This window comes from Botrytis cinerea, chromosome 9 (assembly GCF_000143535.2).
Source record: "Botrytis cinerea B05.10 chromosome 9, complete sequence".
NCBI lineage: Eukaryota > Fungi > Ascomycota > Leotiomycetes > Helotiales > Sclerotiniaceae > Botrytis > Botrytis cinerea.
Genome location: NC_037318.1, coordinates 290,225 through 309,809, shown reverse-complemented (window position 1 = coordinate 309,809; position 19,585 = coordinate 290,225). Strand labels below are relative to the sequence as shown.

The following is a 19,585-nucleotide window of genomic DNA, read 5'->3' as shown; positions in this document are numbered from 1 at the left end:
TTGTTGGCCATATTATGAACAGCTGATAAGTACAAGAACAATTCCTTCAACCCCAATCACTTTCACCGACTTTCCTACTCCATCATTTCAACACGTGTTTTCAAATGATCAATCTGAATTTTTTGGTATAATACAACATATATTTATTAGCAATTCAGACTGATTTAATTTCAAACATTTCTTTTTATGATCATAGAACGAACAAGGTGGCTGTTTTTCTTGTGAATTTTGAAACTGACGAACATCTGTGCATGATTACTGCCTTTTGTTATAGCAACACTTATGTAATTGTAATAAGTCTAGGTATGAAGTTCTGGCTTTTTTCAAATATTATTTGTTGAAATAAGTGGGTAGTCGTGTGTATATGAGGACCTTCTTCCTTCTCTTTCTTCTCTCCTCTTCTTACCTCAACATTCTAATGAGAGGAGTTGACTGCTATTCACGACACTTCCGTTACAAAAATCACACATCAAGAACGATTTGAACTCTCTCAGCTTGTGGCATGCCCAAACTTCCGAACAAATTCTGATCATGTTGCAAAGCTCTAGTTGAAACTTTGCTATACGTATAAAGTGTTATCCATACAGAAGACCTTTTTAAAACAGACAAAAGAGCGCTATACACCGTCTGCTGCTACAACTCTCTATTCTATATATTTTCTAATTTTAAAACCAGAGAGGAACAGCGTTGGTGCTTCAGTCACATCCTCGTTGGTGTCTATCGTAGCCTGTGTTTTTATCTACATTTGCTCCCTTGCTGTCAATTCTAAGAACCAATTCGAGGGTTCTCCTGCCAGCCATCAATGCGCAGCATGTCCAGAATCTTTCATATTGAAAAGTCAATTTAGTGGCAGCTACGGTTTATGCTATGACCCCCTGAGCTCCCCAAGTCTAACTAGACGAATCAAGTTTACAGAAACAGGATGCCTTCACGGGAATATCTGCAATCGCAAGGGCCAATTTTAACTGTGGCTCAATGAGGCGTGCCTCTGCCTTGCGGCCAAGCCGTATCAAACATTCGTGATAGCCCTGAAGCGCCCAGACATTGTTTGGATGTTGGTGAGCACGAGGCAGCATCCCATCGACTCCAAGGTCCGCGCTATATACTATTGCTGCTTCTTCGACATGTCCTTGCTCGAGCATTAGCGCAGCGTAAGCATGCCGCGGTGGCTGCATCCAGCCCCATGGCTCACAGTAGATAAGCCGGTCGCTGAGTTCAATGGACTTGCGAAGACTCGCAAAAGCTTCCTTGTAGTTCTCGCGGCGGTATTCGATTTCTCCATCTAGCATAGCTGCACCCACAGCCAAGATATCAACACATTTGTTGGGATATTCCTGACGAGTGGCCGGAACTTGCTCAACAGCAGATCTGAATAGACTTCGCTCTTTCTCTGCCTCCTGCACTTTAAAAGTTGCTGCGTACGCTACACCTTTTGCGTAATGAAGCATAGCCGTAGTGACGCAATACAATTGACGATCAATAGGAAATTCCATCTCGATAATATCTTGCCACATTCCAAAGCGAATCAAGACATGAACACGGACCGACATATAAGTCTCAAGCCAATCCGCCATAGGGGGTGACGAGACACGCAACAAGGTCTCGGGAAGAGATGCCTCCATTCGCGCTACAGTTTGAAGAGCAATCTTCGACTGACCCGCAAACATTGCCGCATAAATCAGGGAGTGGTAATCGTGAAGTCGGTAAAAGGTATAGAAATTATTCGAGCCCGACAGAGTTAGGAACTTTTCATCTGCAATGATAGCGTCATAGTTGGAGGCAATTGCGCGCCGGTAATCACCTATGAGAATATCTAAGTGCGAAGGCATATGACGGAGGTGACCAGCATCGGGTATTAGGTCGCGTAAGTGATCTGCCACGTTCAATCCAAGTTCTGGGTTCGGAGACATCTCAATGCAGTGGATGTACATGTGTAGCAGGCCTGGGTGTTGCAATGCACCATCCTGTGCCAAAGAGCTCTCAAGGACACTCTTAATTTTTAAGGTGCGAGCGCCTGGGCCCGGATTTCCGGTATGAAGATCCCAGAGTTTCCATGGGGTAAGGTTCATCATTGCGTCAGCATAGAGAGTGGCTACGTCAAGACTATACGGATGCTGTTTATAGACTGAATCCATAGCATCCGCGTACGCTCGATCTTGGGTAGAGTAATCCTTAACTAGGTCGTCACACGGATAGCGAAATTGGATTGCGTCAATGAGCGCCTGTTCGAGAGTTGTCGCATTGGCGGCATGTTCTTTTGCCTGTCTAGAGGCCTTATAAGTCCGCAGTACCGTTGTTTTGAGGTCACTCTCATCAAAGGTCTCCCAGGGTTTGTTGTAGTTTGGGCCCAAGGCAAATGCTAACCCCCAGTAAGCCATTGCGCAAGAATTGTCATGTGCTATAGCCTGCTCAAAACAAACGGCCGACTCCACGTGGTTGAATGCATAGGCCCATGTTAAGCCGCGGTTGAACCACACTTGCGCATCTTCGCTCTTGGTGGTGATGTCCAGCTTGAATGATCCGAGGTTGTAGTATTCAGTGGTTGAACAGATCGCCCCTTCTTGCCGAAATCCAGACATCGTCATAGATGAGAAAAGGGTCTCGAAGATCGTGCTATAGATGTGGTCAGAGAACTCGAAGTCTCAAGCGGGAGAACGCTTGTAGCCTCTTTAAAAGATTTACTGAATAATGTTTTTAGATAACTACTAATCTAGATTCAGGGAATCGAACAATAGAGCTTGCAGGGTTTTCCAATAAGAATGGATATCAATATTGAATATAGTAGTAATTTGGTTCTGGGAAAAGTGATGCTGGAATCAAAGGACTGAAAGCAACCAACTAGGTTTTTATTCAAAATCAATATCGATTTCTAGAGCCTGGATTCATGATCAGATCTTCCTACAGTTGTGAGGAGGCAGGCAATAGGTACGGACCGTTCGGCATTCCAACGATAGTGGGGTGATATTTAGTGAGTCAGAGATGATGAGAGTCAATTGAGGTACAAGGGTTGTCTTATCGGCAGAAGTCTAATAAGACGGGGAATTCGAAACGTGGTGAGAGCTGCCTCTTTAGCCTTGTGCAGAAATATTGAGGCAATTCTTTGCTCCCGCGCGGCTTTATCAGGTACAGATTCATGCGGAGCTGGATGTATCTGACAGTTGTCTCTCGGGCATGTATTCTATGTGGAGATTATGCAGAGGCGCTTGTTCTCCCAACGAATAAAAACAACGTTACGTGCCTCGGATTGTGGTCTGCCATCGGAAGTCGCAAATTCCTTGCGCACGGCTCCGCACTTTCGGCTCGCCTTTCCTTCCGCGGAGCTTCTCGGGTAATATGCTTTCGAGAATTGCGTTGCTCATTTGTCCCCAGTTTTTATTAGTCTAGCGTGTGCATTGACTCTCGATGCGTTTGATCACATGATTTTTATAGCTCCGCTAGAAGAGTCTAATGGGCCGTTTTCTAAATTCAATAAAAATACACACTTTTGAAATATTTTTCGATCCTATTTCTAATAATGATTCATTTACAATAAAGCTATTATTATTAAAAGTAGATTATATCAATATTCTATTAATTAATATAACTTTAATAAGCTAATTTTTTAAAAAATGAAAGTTATGATTAAATTTATAAAATTGAAAGACTATACAAATCGCAAATCTCGATAACAAATTAAACAAATCAAGCTTATATTAGTAATACTTAGAATTGAAAACGAGCTAAAGAATTAAAAAAAACTGAATCTGAATCCCCTCAGCTATAGAATCTCAAATCACTTATTAGATCACATATAGCTAGAGTGGTTATGAAGTTGATATATATAATAAGTTTATGTTACGGAGGTACCCGCACCGCAACATGGATTATAAGATAAACCTAAGGCCTTGGTGTTGGAACCTACGAAAACAGCACTGTAGGGACAGTTGAATTAAAGGGTAACTAAAGATAGCAGTAACCGAATCAATAAGCAATGATTAAAAGATAGGTACCTATCTTTTGTTGGCACCTACCCTACAGTAGGCACAGGAGGGATAGCGGTTATAGGTTATCTAGTAAGCACAGGTTAGATAAGCAGTAGTATCATGTAGGTCACGGGGCAAGTGTCACGTGATGGATAGACAGGATAGGCAGGCTATCCAGGCTATCCGTGGATAGACAGGATAGACAGTCTACCCAAGCTATCCAGACGAGAACGAAGGTCTATATAAGGGAATGGGTTTCATTACAATGTAGAGCTTCGTGCTCAAGAACAATCATTAGTTTCATTACTATAGTTACGAGAATTGCAACCAGTTACAACCTTATTGAATTCCTACTTGAAGTCTAGTCTAAACCACCTCGAGAGATCTCTAGACACTTCCACGTGACCCTAGAGGCAGCTCCCGTAACACTTTGAGCACCATTTCTGCTTCAAGTACCGATTCGATAACCAACCGCTAATATGGCATCCAGAGCCACCGCCACAGGTCAGTCTACCGGAGATACCAACGACATCGAGATGACCGATGCCCCAAAGGAGATCACTATCAACGAAACACTTAAGATCGCCTTACCAGACAAGTACCAAGGTAGTCGACAAGAGCTCGATACTTTCCTCTTACAACTTGAGATCTACTTCCGATTCAATGAAGACAAGTTCACTACCAAGGAATCCAAGAGCATATGGGCTGCATCATACCTCCGAGGTGAAGCAACCAAATGGATTCAACCATATTTGCGCGACTATTTCGAGCATGACGATAAGGATCGCATGCAACCCACCCGAACAATCTTCAATAGTTTTGAAGGATTTAAGACAGAGATTCGTAGAATCTTCGGAAATTCCAACGAGTTAGAGGTAGCGGAAGATAAGATCTTCAACCTCAAGCAGACAGGATCAGCATTGAAATATGCTACGGAATTTCGAAGATATGCTGGAACAACCAAGTGGGACGAAATCGCTATCATGAGTCACTACCGTAAGGGACTCAAACCAGAAGTCAGACTAGAGTTAGAAAGATCTGCCGAGAGTACAGATCTGAACGATCTAATTCAGGACTCCATCGAATCAGATGATCGTCTCTATAGATATCGACAAAGCCAAAGATCATACAAACCCCAAGGAAACCAAAAGCAAGGGCGTTACCGCAAGAATGAGGGTAGACCACGTTACAATCCACAGAGATACGGAGACCCCATGGAACTAGACGCCACGCACTACACAAACGGGAACGATGACTCAGAAAAGAGACGAAGACGAGAAAACAACTTATGCTTTGAATGTGGAAAAGCAGGGCACCGAGCAGTAGACTGCCGAAGCAAGAAGACAGGAGGAAAAAGGGGCAACTTCAAACCTAAGTTCGGCAAGGGCCAACTTAACGCCACCTTTGCCATCTCAGAAAACTCAACTAAAACCGAAAATACTGAGACTTTCACCGTTGAGGAATTTCAGCAATTACTAAAGGAATTACCACGAAATAAAGAGGGCATGAATGCAATAGACTTATGGGAACAAGAGTATTACAGAACCCCAACACCCTCTGTGACAGAAGAAAGTCACCAGGACGAGGCAGAAGCGGACCACGCCACGATGAGCTGGACAGCTTGCTATGATGAATTCTGCGGAATCCATCGATCAGATAAAGAAGCAACCGGATGGTTCCCCAAGAAAAGGAAGACGAAGAACCATCAGAATAATGTAACATGCGAGGATTTAACTCCCAATATAACTTCGCAAGAAGTTCGCAAAGTTACCCAGCAGTTGAATGCTACGGGACAGGCAGGACAAGTGTACTGCAAGGTCCAGATAAATGGACACATACAATCAGCCATGATAGATTCAGGGGCTACAGGAAATTTTATTGCACCAGAAGCTGCAAAGTACTTGGAAATACCACTTCAAACGAAACAACATCCCTACCGATTGCAGTTAGTTGACGGACAGCTAGCAGGGTCTGACGGAAAGATTTCGCAGGAGACAATCCCAGTACGAATGGGCATAACCCAACATACAGAGGTTATACAGCTTGACGTTGTGCCATTGGGCCAACAACAGATCATCTTAGGAATGCCATGGTTGAAGGCACATAATCCGAAAATAGATTGGGCACAAGGAATTGTGACATTTGATCAGTGCAAAAGCGGTCACAGGGACACGCTAGAGGCGTCCGCGAGACGTAACACGCGCCAAGGGGAGTTGAACGCGAACAACACCGGCGACGTAGGACACCCAGTCCAGGGTCCTCCATTAAGAGCGAAGGCCAGTACACCTCCTCTACAAATGCAGAAGCCAACGACACGGCACGAAATCGCAATCGAGGCAAAAGAAAGGCCTACGATACCAGAACAGTACAAGAAATATGAACATGTTTTCAAAGAACCAGGGATCCATGAGGCTTTACCGGAACACAAGCCATGGGATCATGAGATAATATTGGAGGAAGGCAAGATGCCTGTGCACACCCCAATTTATTCAATGTCAGCCGATGAGTTAAAAAGGCTCAGAGAATACATCGACGACAATTTAGCCAAGGGATGGATCAGGGAATCCGCGTCCCAAGTGGCCAGTCCAACTATGTGGGTACCCAAGAAGGATGGACCCGATAGACTAGTTGTAGACTATAGAAAGCTTAACGCACTCACTAAGAAGGATCGATATCCACTTCCATTAGCTACGGAATTAAGAGATCGATTAGGCGGAGCTACGATATTCACCAAGATGGACCTACGTAATGGTTACCACTTGATCAGAATGAAGGAAGGCGAAGAATGGAAAACCGCTTTCAAAACAAGATACGGGCTATACGAGTACCAAGTTATGCCATTCGGGCTAACCAACGCACCAGCTACTTTCATGAGGCTTATGAACAATGTGTTGTCACAATATTTGGATACTTGCTGTATATGCTACTTGGACGACATCCTAGTATATTCAAACAACAAGGTTCAACACATTAAGGACGTTAGCAACATCCTCGAAAGTCTATCCAAAGCAGACTTGCTGTGCAAACCAAGCAAATGCGAATTCCATGTCACAGAAACAGAATTCTTGGGATTCACCGTATCAAGCCAAGGGCTCAAGATGAGCAAAGACAAGGTTAAGGCAGTGCTCGAATGGAAGCAGCCGACCACAATCAAGGAAGTACAATCCTTTCTAGGATTTGTCAACTTCTATAGAAGATTTATCAAGGGTTATTCAGGGATTACTACACCCTTGACCACGTTAACCAGAAAAGATCAAGGAAGCTTCGAATGGACTGCCAAAGCACAGGAGTCATTCGATACACTCAAACAAGCAGTGGCAGAAGAACCAATACTGTTGACTTTTGACCCAGAGAAAGAAATCATAGTGGAAACGGATTCCTCAGATTTCGCTATAGGAGCAGTTCTGAGCCAACCGGGCCAGAATGGAAAATACCAGCCAATCGCATTCTACTCCCGAAAACTATCACCAGCTGAGTTAAATTACGAGATATATGACAAAGAATTACTGGCAATAGTCGATGCATTTAGAGAATGGCGAGTATATTTGGAAGGATCGAAATACACAGTACAGGTGTATACAGATCATAAGAACTTGGTTTACTTCACCACAACGAAGCAGTTAAACAGACGACAGGTCAGATGGTCGGAGACCATGGCCAACTACAATTTCAGAATTTCATATGTCAAAGGATCAGAAAACGCTAGAGCCGACGCTCTTAGCCGAAAACCAGAATATCAAGAAAACAAAACGTACGAGTCATACGCTATATTCAAGAAAGACGGCGAATCACTGGTCTACAATGCACCACAGCTTGCAGCAACACACCTGTTGGAAGACAACCACCTCAGGAAACAGATCCAATCACACTACAACAAGGATGCTACTGCCACACGCATACGCAAGACAATAGAACCAGGATTCACTATAGAAGATGATACCATATACTTTCATGGAAAAGTATACATTCCGAGTCAAATGACCAAGGAATTTGTGACGGAACAACATGGGTTGCCGGCACACGGACATCAAGGGATTGCAAGAACATTTGCAAGAATCCGGGAAATCAGTTACTTCCCACGAATGAGAACGATAGTTGAAGAAGTTGTTGGAAATTGTGACACCTGCATACGAAACAAGTCATCACGACATGCGCCGTATGGTCAGCTCCAGACCCCAGACATGCCTTCTCAGCCATGGAAGTCCATCACATGGGACTTTGTGGTCAAACTACCACTCTCAAAGGATCCTACTACAGGAATTGAGTACGACGCGATACTCAATATAGTAGACAGGCTAACGAAATTTGCATATATGATACCATTCAAGGAAACATGGGATGCTGAGCAACTAGCATATGTGTTCCTAAGGGTCATAGTAAGCATACACGGAGTACCAGATGAGATAATCTCGGATCGAGACAAGCTCTTTACCTCGAAATTCTGGACTACCTTATTAGCACTTATGGGTATCAAGAGAAAGCTATCGACATCTTTCCACCCACAAACAGATGGTCAAACAGAGAGGACCAATCAGACAATGGAAGCATATCTTAGATGCTATGTAAATTATCGACAAGACAATTGGGTAGAGCTATTACCCATGGCACAGTTCGCATACAATACATCGGAAACGGAAACCACGAAAATCACCCCAGCACGAGCTAATTTTGGGTTTAATCCACAAGCGTATAAAATCCCGATACCACAAGAAGTTAATGCCGAATCAGCAATAGTACAAGTCGAACAGCTGAAAGATCTCCAAGAGCAACTGGCTCTTGATCTAAGATTCATATCTTCCAGAACAGCAGCGTACTACAATACGAAACGTAGTATGGAACCTACGCTTAAAGAGGGGGATAAAGTTTATTTGCTACAACGAAACATCGAAACCAAGAGACCAAGCAATAAACTCGACCACAGGAAAATAGGACCATTCAAGATTGATAAGGTAATAGGAACGGTTAATTATCGATTGAAATTACCAGACACAATGAATATCCACCCAGTATTCCACATATCCTTGCTCGAACCAGCACCACCAGGAGCGCCAAATGCGCCATTTACAGAAATCGAACCAGTCAACCCAAACGCCATATACGACGTTGAAACAATACTAGATTGTAAATATGTCAGGGGCAAAATCAAGTATTTGATCAAATGGTTAGACTACCCACATTCGGAAAACACATGGGAACTCAAGAAGGATCTCAGCTGCCCTGAGAAACTACAGGCATTCCACCTGAAGTACCCACATCTGCCAGCAAAGCCTCAAGCTCGGCATCAGACAACGGAGGTAACGAAGAACCGAAGAAGTCGAAGGAGGGGGAACCACTAGGAACGGGCGCAGCGACATCTGCGGTTTCTTTGTCCACACGCTCTTTTTCCAGCTTTTCCTTTTCTTCCAGAGCATCGAGCTCATCCATAGAACTGAGACCAGCAGCTATCATTTTCTTTTCCCGTTCATCCAGAAATCGTTGTTGTTTGCGCAAACGAAGAATTTTAGCCATGGCCTCTTCCTCTTCGTCGCGAAGGCGCTGGCGCTGACGATCAATGGACTCCCAGTCGGATACGGAAGGCATTTGATTTCGCTCTCTCACATCGCAGGTTTTGCCCTGCCTACAGCACTCAGCACAGCGGCCAACATTAGGACCAATTTTCATTCCAACACAACGTTTGTTGGATTTTTCACAACGAGAGCATGCAACCATTTCGATTCCTAACCTCTCAATCCGCTGACCAAGGGATATTTGTTCTGTTCGTTTTTTGGTACGCTCAACTGGCATATTGAAAGAAAGAAGCAGTTAGTCAATCAGTGAGAAATCGATATGGGGGAACCCCGCTATATAGACGCTTGGGGCAAGCGCTAGTCTAGGAAGGGGATAGTGTTACGGAGGTACCCGCACCGCAACATGGATTATAAGATAAACCTAAGGCCTTGGTGTTGGAACCTACGAAAACAGCACTGTAGGGACAGTTGAATTAAAGGGTAACTAAAGATAGCAGTAACCGAATCAATAAGCAATGATTAAAAGATAGGTACCTATCTTTTGTTGGCACCTACCCTACAGTAGGCACAGGAGGGATAGCGGTTATAGGTTATCTAGTAAGCACAGGTTAGATAAGCAGTAGTATCATGTAGGTCACGGGGCAAGTGTCACGTGATGGATAGACAGGATAGGCAGGCTATCCAGGCTATCCGTGGATAGACAGGATAGACAGTCTACCCAAGCTATCCAGACGAGAACGAAGGTCTATATAAGGGAATGGGTTTCATTACAATGTAGAGCTTCGTGCTCAAGAACAATCATTAGTTTCATTACTATAGTTACGAGAATTGCAACCAGTTACAACCTTATTGAATTCCTACTTGAAGTCTAGTCTAAACCACCTCGAGAGATCTCTAGACACTTCCACGTGACCCTAGAGGCAGCTCCCGTAACAGTTTATAAGATTCAAACTATATTATCTAGAAAGCGGCCGACTAGATTCTCTAGGAGGTCCTCGTCTATATTAGTCAATTAAACAGGCGAAAGAACTAGAAGTAGATCAATGTATATACTAGACTAAGTTTTTTTCAATATACTCGATTTTATAACTAGCTTCTAAAATGTGAATTTCTATAATTTATTAAAAACATCTAATTTTTGTATTTTTATTATTCATACTATAATAACTTTACTAATTTGATATTGATTTTGATAAAAACAATGTTTTAGAATAAATAATAATTAAATTCATTATATGTTTAATTTTCAATTAATTTAGAATTATATTAATTGAAATAGAAATTTAAAAGTGAAAATCAAAAAACTCAAAGGTTTTATTCATAAACTAATTATAAAGCCTTTGAAATATTAGATTGTTTTTAATAATTTATTAATTCATTAATATAATTTCAGATTATTTTAAATTCTAAATAGTAATTGAGTTAATTAATAATATCTTTTATTTAATAAAGAGGTTTCTCGTTTTGAAGTTGTATTTATAAAATTGGAATTTTATTTTTGATTGTTTTCAGAAAAAAGGTTGTAAGACTATAAAATCACATTTGGAAGCTAGTTATGAAATTGAGTATATGAATTCGACTTTTACTAAGTTCAGCCTTCTTCGTACTCGATCCTGATTATTTTTGCGCAACAGATAGACTAAATTACCAATCTGCACAATCTAGAACAATGATGATTTTAACATATATATAGCCTCTTGCCTTGAACTGTTTCATCAGCACCTGCCTTCAAACCAATCTTCTTATCTGGTGATACAACCTCTATTTAAACTTTCAATTTCCCATCTATCTTAACAACACTTCCAAAATGCTTCCAATCACACTTTATTCTCATCCTTTCGGTCCTAACCCGTGGAAGGTGGCCCTCATCCTCGAGGAGCTGAACATCCCATACACAACAAAATTTGTGGATTTCTCCGAAGTCAAGAAGGAGCCGTATATCCAACTCAATCCAAACGGACGGCTGCCATCTATCGAAGACCCTAACACCGACATTACACTCTGGGAGTCCGGAGCCATCATCGAATACTTGATTGAAAAGTATGATGTTAATCACCAGTTGAGCTACAACACCTTCGCCGAAACGTATCTTGCTAAGCAGTGGCTGCACTTCCAAGCTTCTGGTCAAGGGCCATACTATGGTCAAGCCTCTTGGTTCACCAATCTCCACCCCGAAAAAATCCAAAGTGTTATCGACCGATATGCAAACGAGATCCGTAGAGTCACTGGAGTTCTTGAATCCGTGTTGAAAACGCGAGAATGGCTGGTCGGGGACAAATGCACATACGCGGATCTTTGTTTCATAGCATGGCAAAGATGGGCACCTCGATATGGTGGTGAAGATATCTATAAGGATTACCCGCATGTGGAGGCATGGCTGGAGAGGATGAAAATGAGGCCTGCAGTCAAGAAGATTTATGCTGATCAGGACTTCGCCATGACAGAAGCCCAGAAGAAATGAACCTGCTGGTATGTGGATAGAATACTGTACACAGTTAAGTTGTCTATACAAGGTCCCCCATAGATTAAATCAATTTTCTCTTTCTGCTATTCTATTCTATCGAGTGGTTGCTTCTCCAGTGACCTTGGTGGAATTTCTTTTGAAAATTGATTGCCCATGTGTACTTGTCATTTCCTCTACCATCAATACAAGAGTGATTTTGCTTTCACCCATTAGATGCAACAGTCTCCAACGGTACCTATACGTTAGTTCAAAGGGTGGGTGTTTAAATAATGAACACTAATAGTTTCGACTGCTCAATACATAGGCTTCGAATTGGAATTTTCTTGTCGTCAGGCAATATTCTGAAAAGACCATATTTATATCCCGGACAGTTCTTTAGTACAGACGAAGCAGTTGAGCCTCGGCATAGAGCAGTTTCACAAGCCGCAATGTTAATACCCACTGGTGTGTAATGATTCAACACCTGTACGTGGAGCATTCTGCGAACCCTTAATCTATGTATAGGGTTAATACTGAATTAGACTGGAGCGGGGCAATGGTCACACTTGAAAAAATGGTAGTTTTTTTTTAAATTCAAAAATTGGAAAAAAGTAAAAGTTTTGACGAAACACTGAATGTGTTGGAGGTTATATGTGTGGAAGAGGCTCTGCATTGACTGTCTAGTGTAATAACGTGTATAGGTGTTTCAAAGGTCCCATCTAATTGCCGGCGACATTACTAAGCATATCACATGATTAGCACAGTCAAACTTTAAGAATGTATAATTTCGCATCTTTCAATTTTATTATGAACGGATTGACATTATCAAGTCCTTCGGTATTATTGTTGTTGAGGCTGCGAGTACAAATTAACAACTCATGTTTAAGCAATGCGGGGTCGAATATCACTAATACTGCGTACCAATGTTTAGCACCGAGAGTCGGTGGATCAAATCCTCATCCTGTTCGGTACCGAGGACCAGTGGATCAAGTCAACATACTATTCAGCACCGAGAACCGGCGGATCAAGTCATTATACCAATCGATGGTGGGGAAAGCAATTCAGTTCATATACAGATGTAAGTGCATCAAACTATCCATCCCGAACATTTTCTTTTCATCTTCATAAGCTTCGTCTTTCGTATCGCTCGGCTATTATAACACTTCGATTGAAAATTTTGTTTAACATATTTACGAAAACGGAACAATGCCACAAGCACCAAAGAAGATACTTCTCACTGGAACGACAGGCTACATTGGCGGGACTGTACTTGCCGCCATTCTCAATTCATCCGCACCATCGCTGAAATCAGCTTGTATTACTTGTCTGCTTCGTGGCAGTGAACGCGCTGCCCAGCTCACATCTGCCTACGGCGATCGTGTAAAGCCAGTTCTCTATGAAGATCTCGACGACTTAGACCGTGCTATTGAGGTCGCTTCTCAGCACGACATTGTCATCAACACCACCCCAGGAATGCATGTTGCTTCATCGCAGGCCTTAGTGCGTGGTCTAGCACAACGAAAACAGTCTCTAGGATGTGAGGTGTGGATGATTCATACATCTGGTGTCTCTAACATCGGTGATCGGCCAATTTCAAACCCTATGCCCATCCATGAATGGGATGATATCAAAGATGATGTGTACACCTTCGAGAAGAAACTAGAAGATGAGTACGCTTACCCTCAGCGAACTGCTGAGCTAGGCGTTGTAGATACTGGTCTTCAGCTAGGCGTTAAGACCCTTGTTATCATGAGTCCTATCATCTATGGAATTGGAACCGGTCTATTTAACACACAGAGTCTGGCGCTATACACCATGAAAGCACTAGTACAAGTGGGAAGGCCAGTGGTGCTTGGCGATGGAGCGGGAATCTGGGGCCATGTGCATGTGAAAGATCTAGCCGACTTGTATGCTCTTGTTGCGCAAGAAATCATGGAGGGAATCTTGAATCTATTCCTAGTGGAAAGAAGGGAATCATTTACAGTTCCAATGGACAACATTCCTGGTTGGAATTGACATCAGACTTGGCGGAAGTGTGCCATAAGAATGGGCTAATACCGGAAAAGACAGTTACTCACGTAGATTTGGACGAGGGAACAGCACTTCTGGCACCAACACTTGGTTTTCCGGGTCTCGCCATTGATTCTAGCAACGCGAGAGCATATGTAGAAACCGTATTTGCAAGCAATGCGCGCACTGTAGCGAGTGTTGCAAGGAGTCTTGGCTGGAAACCGTCGAGAGGAGAAGAAGCATGGAAACAGAATTTTCAGGATGATGCTAACATCTTATTGAAGGCTGTAAAAAAAGCATAACAGGTTTGACGATTAAGTGTTACAGGACTCAGGCTGACGGGTAGGATATTATTTCTCGCTAGCCTTTAGTCATACCGGGTAGGACTCCTTTAAATTCATTCTTCATATTATATTTTGTCATTCTCGAATATAAACAATTGATGCGCTCTATTATTACATCTTACTATAATGAATTATTGTTCATAAGTTCATTTTAAACTATAGTCATATAATCTCCGATTTAGTTTAGACATTATACGAAGAGTAATATATCGAAGTCTTTAAATCAAGTGATTGAATTGTTATTGTGTTATCAAAATTATAAGATGATAGATTGCCTGAAATAGAATGATTTTTTGAGGTGGCCCAGCGGAGGGATGGTGGTTAAAAAGTAAAATACGCAATAGAAAATACATTGATAATAACAAATATTTTCAATCAAGTGTAGTGCGTCTATTGTCAAAAGCTAGAAAAAAAAGAAGTTGACTAACTTATATCAATGGCTCTGATTACTTAACGCACCCAACGCTCTTAGCGTGCTTTCTACAACTTTTAGGTATTTTTGAAGTACAAGTCAACAAATCGTACACCTTCGTACTCCGTACTCGGTAAATAAATAGTGAGTGGATCGCCTCTACCCCACCCTGCAAATCGTTGCCCATTCATCCATCGCGTGTTTCATATCATCCCTCACATACTTAGATCTACTATGTATCTGTATCCCGACCTTTGTTCGTTTTAACCCGATACACACATCTCTCCCATGCCTCCTTCTTTTCCCTTCTCCTTTCAAGAACCAATAATTCGACCATCAGCCGAGTCAAGCCTCCCCCACTTATTAAGCATAAAGCGGTACGCACTAAACCCCATTCGCCCGTACTCGTTAAAAAAATCCCCTCCCCGCTAATAACCTCCCATCATGCATCCCCGCCTCGGCATTCTTAATCTGAGCAACAGCCAACCAAATCAACAATTCTTTGAAGGGAAGGACTCCACAAACTAGATGAAGCAAATACTGTATTTAAGCCAACCCTCAACCTCCAGCATCATTCCTCATTGAGGCGTATATTGTCGTATATCGTATATTGCGCGTCAAGTAGCTGGGCTGTGTGTATCTTATGTACATATATGTGCATTCTCGCCGTTTATGTTTACTATCTGTCTGAATATGGAGCAAGCTTTTTTGTCTTAACTTATATGTTTGTTTTTACTTCACTTTGATTCAAGGTCTCGAGCAATACTATACCACACTAGAAGTACACAGACTTTCATTTGCGCTGCAGTGTATATTGCATATATAACCAAACAGAACTTCTTTTTTATCTCCCTCTGCCGCGGCCCGCCTCTCCGCCTCGTTTTTTTAAAGAAATATACAAGAAGGCGTCGTCCTCCCTCCAACTACAGAAAGCAAAAATGTCTGACTCCTCGGCCCCGACAGACAATCCAGTCTACAAACTTTACCGTTACACGCCGAATATAGTAGCGGCCGTGATCTTTCTGGTCGTGTTCGCAGCTACGACATTGTATCACATATACCAGATGATCAGGGCCCGATCATGGTACTTCACTCCTCTTGTTATTGGCGGTATTTGTATGTTTGTTTTCTATTTTCTTCACCTCATTTCCATCTCATTCCAGCCCCCCGCTCCCTCCATTCAAGACCACAATCTCATACAATGCGCAAACAGTCGAAGTTGTCGGATACATCTTCCGAATTATGGCGCATTCCAACACAGAGTCCATTCCCATCTACAGCATCACCACGATTCTGATCTTACTCGCACCGGCACTCTTCGCCGCTTCGATATACATGGTTCTCGGACGACTGATCGTCGCACTCGACGCCGAAGACCTGTCACCCATCCGCAAGAAGTGGATGACCAAGATTTTCGTCATTGGAGATGTCATTGCATTTTTGAGTCAAGCAGCCGGTATGTTGCTTTGCGTTCTCTTGTCCCCCTCCACCCGAATGTTGAGAGTGAGGAATATGTACTGATCTAGAGGTGATTTTATACAGGTGGAGGAATCATGGCTAGCGGAACAACTAGCGCTTTGGCGACTGGAGAGCATATTACGATAGCGGGTCTTGCCATCCAACTTGCCTTCTTCAGCGTCTTCATATTCACCGCGACTATCTTCCATCGTCGATTTCAAAGAACCGCAAACACCGAGCCAATGAGAATGTCCGTTAAATACATGATGAAGAACAAGAACTGGGAGGCTTTGCTGTACGTTTTGTATGTTACAAGCGCACTAATCCTGATCCGTTCAGCTTTCCGCTTGATCGAGTATGCTGGTGGAAATGATGGGTATCTGCTGTCGCATGAGGCTTTTGCTTACATCTTCGACGCAACATTGATGTTCTTCGTAATGGTGATACTCAACATTTTCCACCCATCCGATGTAATGGGAGACAAGGCGACTTTGTATAGAAGCCCGGGCATGTCTCTGCGTAGCCGGGGTTCGGGAGTTTGAAGTCTGAAGAGGGATAGCTAGAATTGCTGGCGGATTGATAAATTGTAGTGTGGCTTTTTAGCGTCAAAGGTTAAATATTTAATATATATTGGCAGCAAAGATTGAGAAGGAGATTGAATGTTGCCATAACCATAGTAAAACCTGATTATAATTATATTTGATATACCGGTAGCGTTACACAAATATACCTTTACATGTCATATACCAACAAACTTTGTGTCAATGCTGATATTTGTTGATCGAATTTTTTGAATTAGAATAACCAGGATTGACTTTATAATACCTGGAAAAGTATTTGGGAAAAGCTGATCCCGTATGGCCATTTGACCTTGAGGCTTGCTTAAAAGCTGCACTGTAGAGTTTCTCCGAGGCTGCACCAATTATCAATATCACATAGCCCCACCGACGCTTTCGGGAAGGCAAGTAGATCAGCGTACGAATCGTCCAGGATGTATGCGCTTGTCTCGACTAGATGCTTTCCCCATCCCCGGAAGAACCAGAAGGAGTCGAGCCGATGTAATAAAACTCCATAATAAGCAAGAATAAGAACGGCAAGAGGGTTTCGTTGAGTCAGAAGAATGAAATAGTCTCTGGAAACTCCAGCAGGCCACATAAGTCCAGCTGTGATTGGCGATGTCGAACTTCTATCTACCTTTATCTGTCTGATAATCTCGAATGAGTAAAAGAGCTGTTGAACGGCATCTTGGCAAACCCTAGATGTGTCCGGGCATGTTTCGGCCTCACAGCGAGTAAGAAGATCGGGTAGAGCACGCAACTCCGTAATAACATCGCCGCCAATGTCAGGGTACAAATCCATAGGCGGACCACTCCGTATAGTAGCATGGAGTTCATCACAGAAGATGTTTCCCTTCCATAGACTAAGCAGACTAACCATACCCCTGACCAAGCTGGCGCAAGTCAAGAATTTATCAATTCCGCGATCGCCCTTATTTGACTCGAGTAAGGCTCCATCTGCGCGAATGAAACAAAATCCACACATGGCCAGAAAGGCTGAGAATAAGAAGGCGGCACGTTGACTTTCTGGCGAAATGTCGCTGGTGTTTATGAGACGCCGGTACTCTACCAGTGCCGCGTTTTGGTGGTGGGCAGCCTCCGCCACCAAAATTTGAGGATTTTCGCAGCCATCAAGGGCAATATGTAAAGCGGAAAAAGAAAGAATCCCACGAAGAAGAAAATCGTTTTGCATGGCTATCTGTACGACGGATATTTGCCATACTTTCTGTTGTGGAATAATAGTGCTGAGAGATTCATAAACATTGATCGTGTAGTGGTGAAGAAGTTTGAGGGCTTCAATGTTATATGCTTGTGGCATATGAAATGGTGATAAGGGGGCACCAGGTGATAATACTGTGGCTTGGCACTGAGTACCAGACACCTGCGGTGAACTCCCTCTTATGGAGGTGGAAGGTGGTGGTTTTCTCTCCCACGGATATATGCAGGTGATCTCGCGATCTTGACAGTTTCCACAATTGGGACGACGTTCATCACACTTATTGATTATGTTAGAGATGGATATTATAGCAAACTGCGCTGCATGGCTCATGATTACATACTTTGACGTGCTTCAGCTTGCAGACGGTGCATCCCTTCCGCGACTTCCTGTGAGCCCGTCTGGTGGCCATAGGAGCAAACCAATAGAATGGCCTTGAAATTGAATGACTAATTATAATAGATGCATCAAAAAGTCCAGAAAATCAAGTATTGGACGAAAGAGCGACAAAATGTGATGGAGTAGATGGCGGATGGTGGTTGTAGCAAAGTTTAATACTGAGATCGGCGTTAAAGGGCTGACCTTCTAGTGTCCTCTTTTCTAGCGTGGTCAGGGGCAGTGCTAACATCCACTTTCCATTCAATGCTGCAACGTCCAAGCACAACTGATATCAATGTATCTAAGTGTAAAAAGCCATCAACTGGTGTTCCGAACGCGATATAAAAAGCCCAATCACAATCATCTCAATATCATCGCGACAGAATTGCTCCATAGCCGTCTTATTGTTGTTGAAGAAGTAGAGTTGAAAAGATCAAAAGGTTCTCGGTTTCGATATGGTGGAAGATTTGTAATAAGATCCGATTAGAGTTTCTCACAGCCACCACGTGACCGCTTCACACGGATTGATGGTGACTAAGCGATTTTAGTGACCACCAGTGGGTGCACAGACTCACGGGACACTCACGAAGAAAGTACAATTTCACACCCAAAAAAGCGCTTTTAATAATTCAACTAAAATTCAAAATATGTATGGATTTCTTTGAAATTTACCTAAATACATTTAAAGCATAATAGTATCGTGTAGTCTCAAAAATGACTCAAAAAGATTGATATTCGCATTTTTATAAAAGAATATATAATTCCCTATCAAAAGTTTTAGTAAGAGAGTGTACTATTTGTTTTTTGAGTTCAAATCTCATTTTTTTTGAAACAAATCTTGAAACCCTTCTTTTTCAATGCTTGAATAATACAACATACTAATCAAATCGATATAAAATCACGTTTCAAATTTTAATTAAATTCTGAAGCTGATAAATTTGAGTGTAAAATTGTGCTTTCCTGTCACGTTATCCCGTGAGTCTGTGCACCCACTGGTGGACCGGAGGAATAGCTTTTTATCAACTTGATGAACTAGTTATAAAGCTTTTAATTTTGATTAACAATTAATACTCGTATACAATTTCCAACTCTTTGTTAGGATATATATAGGGTCCTAATAAACCATATTACTATACATCTTCAATATAAAAAGTAATCCAAAATCTAAGATCTAAATCAAGAAAATCTATAACTTAATTATAAACAACTATTAATTCTAATCAAATAAACTAATTTATCTTTCTCTTGTTTTTTTTTTTCATTTCCTTAAATTACGGGTCATCTGTAATCAAAGGAAA

At 42.3% G+C, this 19,585-nt stretch overlaps 5 protein-coding genes across 6 annotated transcripts; 3 read left to right on the top strand and 2 right to left on the bottom strand.

Moving 5' to 3' along the window:
* Nucleotides 1-314: 314 nt before the first annotated feature.
* Nucleotides 315-3,163, bottom strand: BCIN_09g00830 (hypothetical protein). 2 transcript variants are annotated; one of them, XM_024694882.1, is made up of 3 exons: nucleotides 2,934-3,163; nucleotides 2,683-2,876; nucleotides 315-2,613 (listed from the first exon to the last, which is right to left on the bottom strand). In XM_024694882.1, exon 3 carries the CDS (start codon nucleotides 2,583-2,585, stop codon nucleotides 891-893), a length of 1,695 nt encoding a protein of 564 aa, XP_024550675.1. In that variant the 5' UTR covers nucleotides 2,586-2,613; nucleotides 2,683-2,876; nucleotides 2,934-3,163; the 3' UTR covers nucleotides 315-890. The 2 variants fall into 2 exon arrangements, with proteins under 2 accessions (XP_024550675.1, XP_001545830.2); XM_001545780.2 differs by having other exon boundaries at nucleotides 315-3,163.
* Nucleotides 3,164-11,106: 7,943 nt separating this feature from the next.
* On the top strand, nucleotides 11,107-12,269 carry Bcgst6. Its single transcript, XM_024694881.1, has one exon. The coding sequence runs from the start codon at nucleotides 11,277-11,279 to the stop codon at nucleotides 11,928-11,930; it is 654 nt and encodes a 217-aa protein (XP_024550674.1). The 5' UTR covers nucleotides 11,107-11,276; the 3' UTR covers nucleotides 11,931-12,269.
* Nucleotides 12,270-12,987: 718 nt separating this feature from the next.
* BCIN_09g00810 (hypothetical protein) lies at nucleotides 12,988-14,382 on the top strand. Its single transcript, XM_001545884.2, has one exon. The coding sequence runs from the start codon at nucleotides 13,119-13,121 to the stop codon at nucleotides 13,926-13,928; it is 810 nt and encodes a 269-aa protein (XP_001545934.1). The 5' UTR covers nucleotides 12,988-13,118; the 3' UTR covers nucleotides 13,929-14,382.
* An 823-nt stretch (nucleotides 14,383-15,205) lies between these two features.
* BCIN_09g00800 (hypothetical protein) lies at nucleotides 15,206-16,878 on the top strand. Its single transcript, XM_001545777.2, has 3 exons — nucleotides 15,206-15,794; nucleotides 15,892-16,134; nucleotides 16,221-16,878. Exons 1-3 carry the CDS (start codon nucleotides 15,617-15,619, stop codon nucleotides 16,676-16,678), a joined length of 879 nt encoding a protein of 292 aa, XP_001545827.2. The 5' UTR covers nucleotides 15,206-15,616; the 3' UTR covers nucleotides 16,679-16,878.
* Nucleotides 16,879-16,904: 26 nt separating this feature from the next.
* BCIN_09g00790 (hypothetical protein) lies at nucleotides 16,905-18,722 on the bottom strand. Its single transcript, XM_024694880.1, has 2 exons — nucleotides 18,253-18,722; nucleotides 16,905-18,188 (listed from the first exon to the last, which is right to left on the bottom strand). Exons 1-2 carry the CDS (start codon nucleotides 18,319-18,321, stop codon nucleotides 17,019-17,021), a joined length of 1,239 nt encoding a protein of 412 aa, XP_024550673.1. The 5' UTR covers nucleotides 18,322-18,722; the 3' UTR covers nucleotides 16,905-17,018.
* Between the last annotated feature and the right edge of the window lie 863 nt (nucleotides 18,723-19,585).

Bases quoted from the DNA above. Each gene is read 5' to 3' on its own strand.
- BCIN_09g00830 (XM_001545780.2), bottom strand. From the start codon at position 2,585: ATGACGATGTCTGGATTTCGGCAAGAAGGGGCGATCTGTTCAACCACT.
- Bcgst6 (XM_024694881.1), top strand. From the start codon at position 11,277: ATGCTTCCAATCACACTTTATTCTCATCCTTTCGGTCCTAACCCGTGG.
- BCIN_09g00810 (XM_001545884.2), top strand. From the start codon at position 13,119: ATGCCACAAGCACCAAAGAAGATACTTCTCACTGGAACGACAGGCTAC.
- BCIN_09g00800 (XM_001545777.2), top strand. From the start codon at position 15,617: ATGTCTGACTCCTCGGCCCCGACAGACAATCCAGTCTACAAACTTTAC. The intron at 15,795-15,891 runs GTATGTTTGTTT...ATGCGCAAACAG, and splicing joins TCTTGTTATTGGCGGTATTT to TCGAAGTTGTCGGATACATC. The intron at 16,135-16,220 runs GTATGTTGCTTT...GATTTTATACAG, and splicing joins ATTTTTGAGTCAAGCAGCCG to GTGGAGGAATCATGGCTAGC.
- BCIN_09g00790 (XM_024694880.1), bottom strand. From the start codon at position 18,321: ATGGCCACCAGACGGGCTCACAGGAAGTCGCGGAAGGGATGCACCGTC. The intron at 18,189-18,252 runs GTATGTAATCAT...ATAATCAATAAG, and splicing joins GCAAGCTGAAGCACGTCAAA to TGTGATGAACGTCGTCCCAA.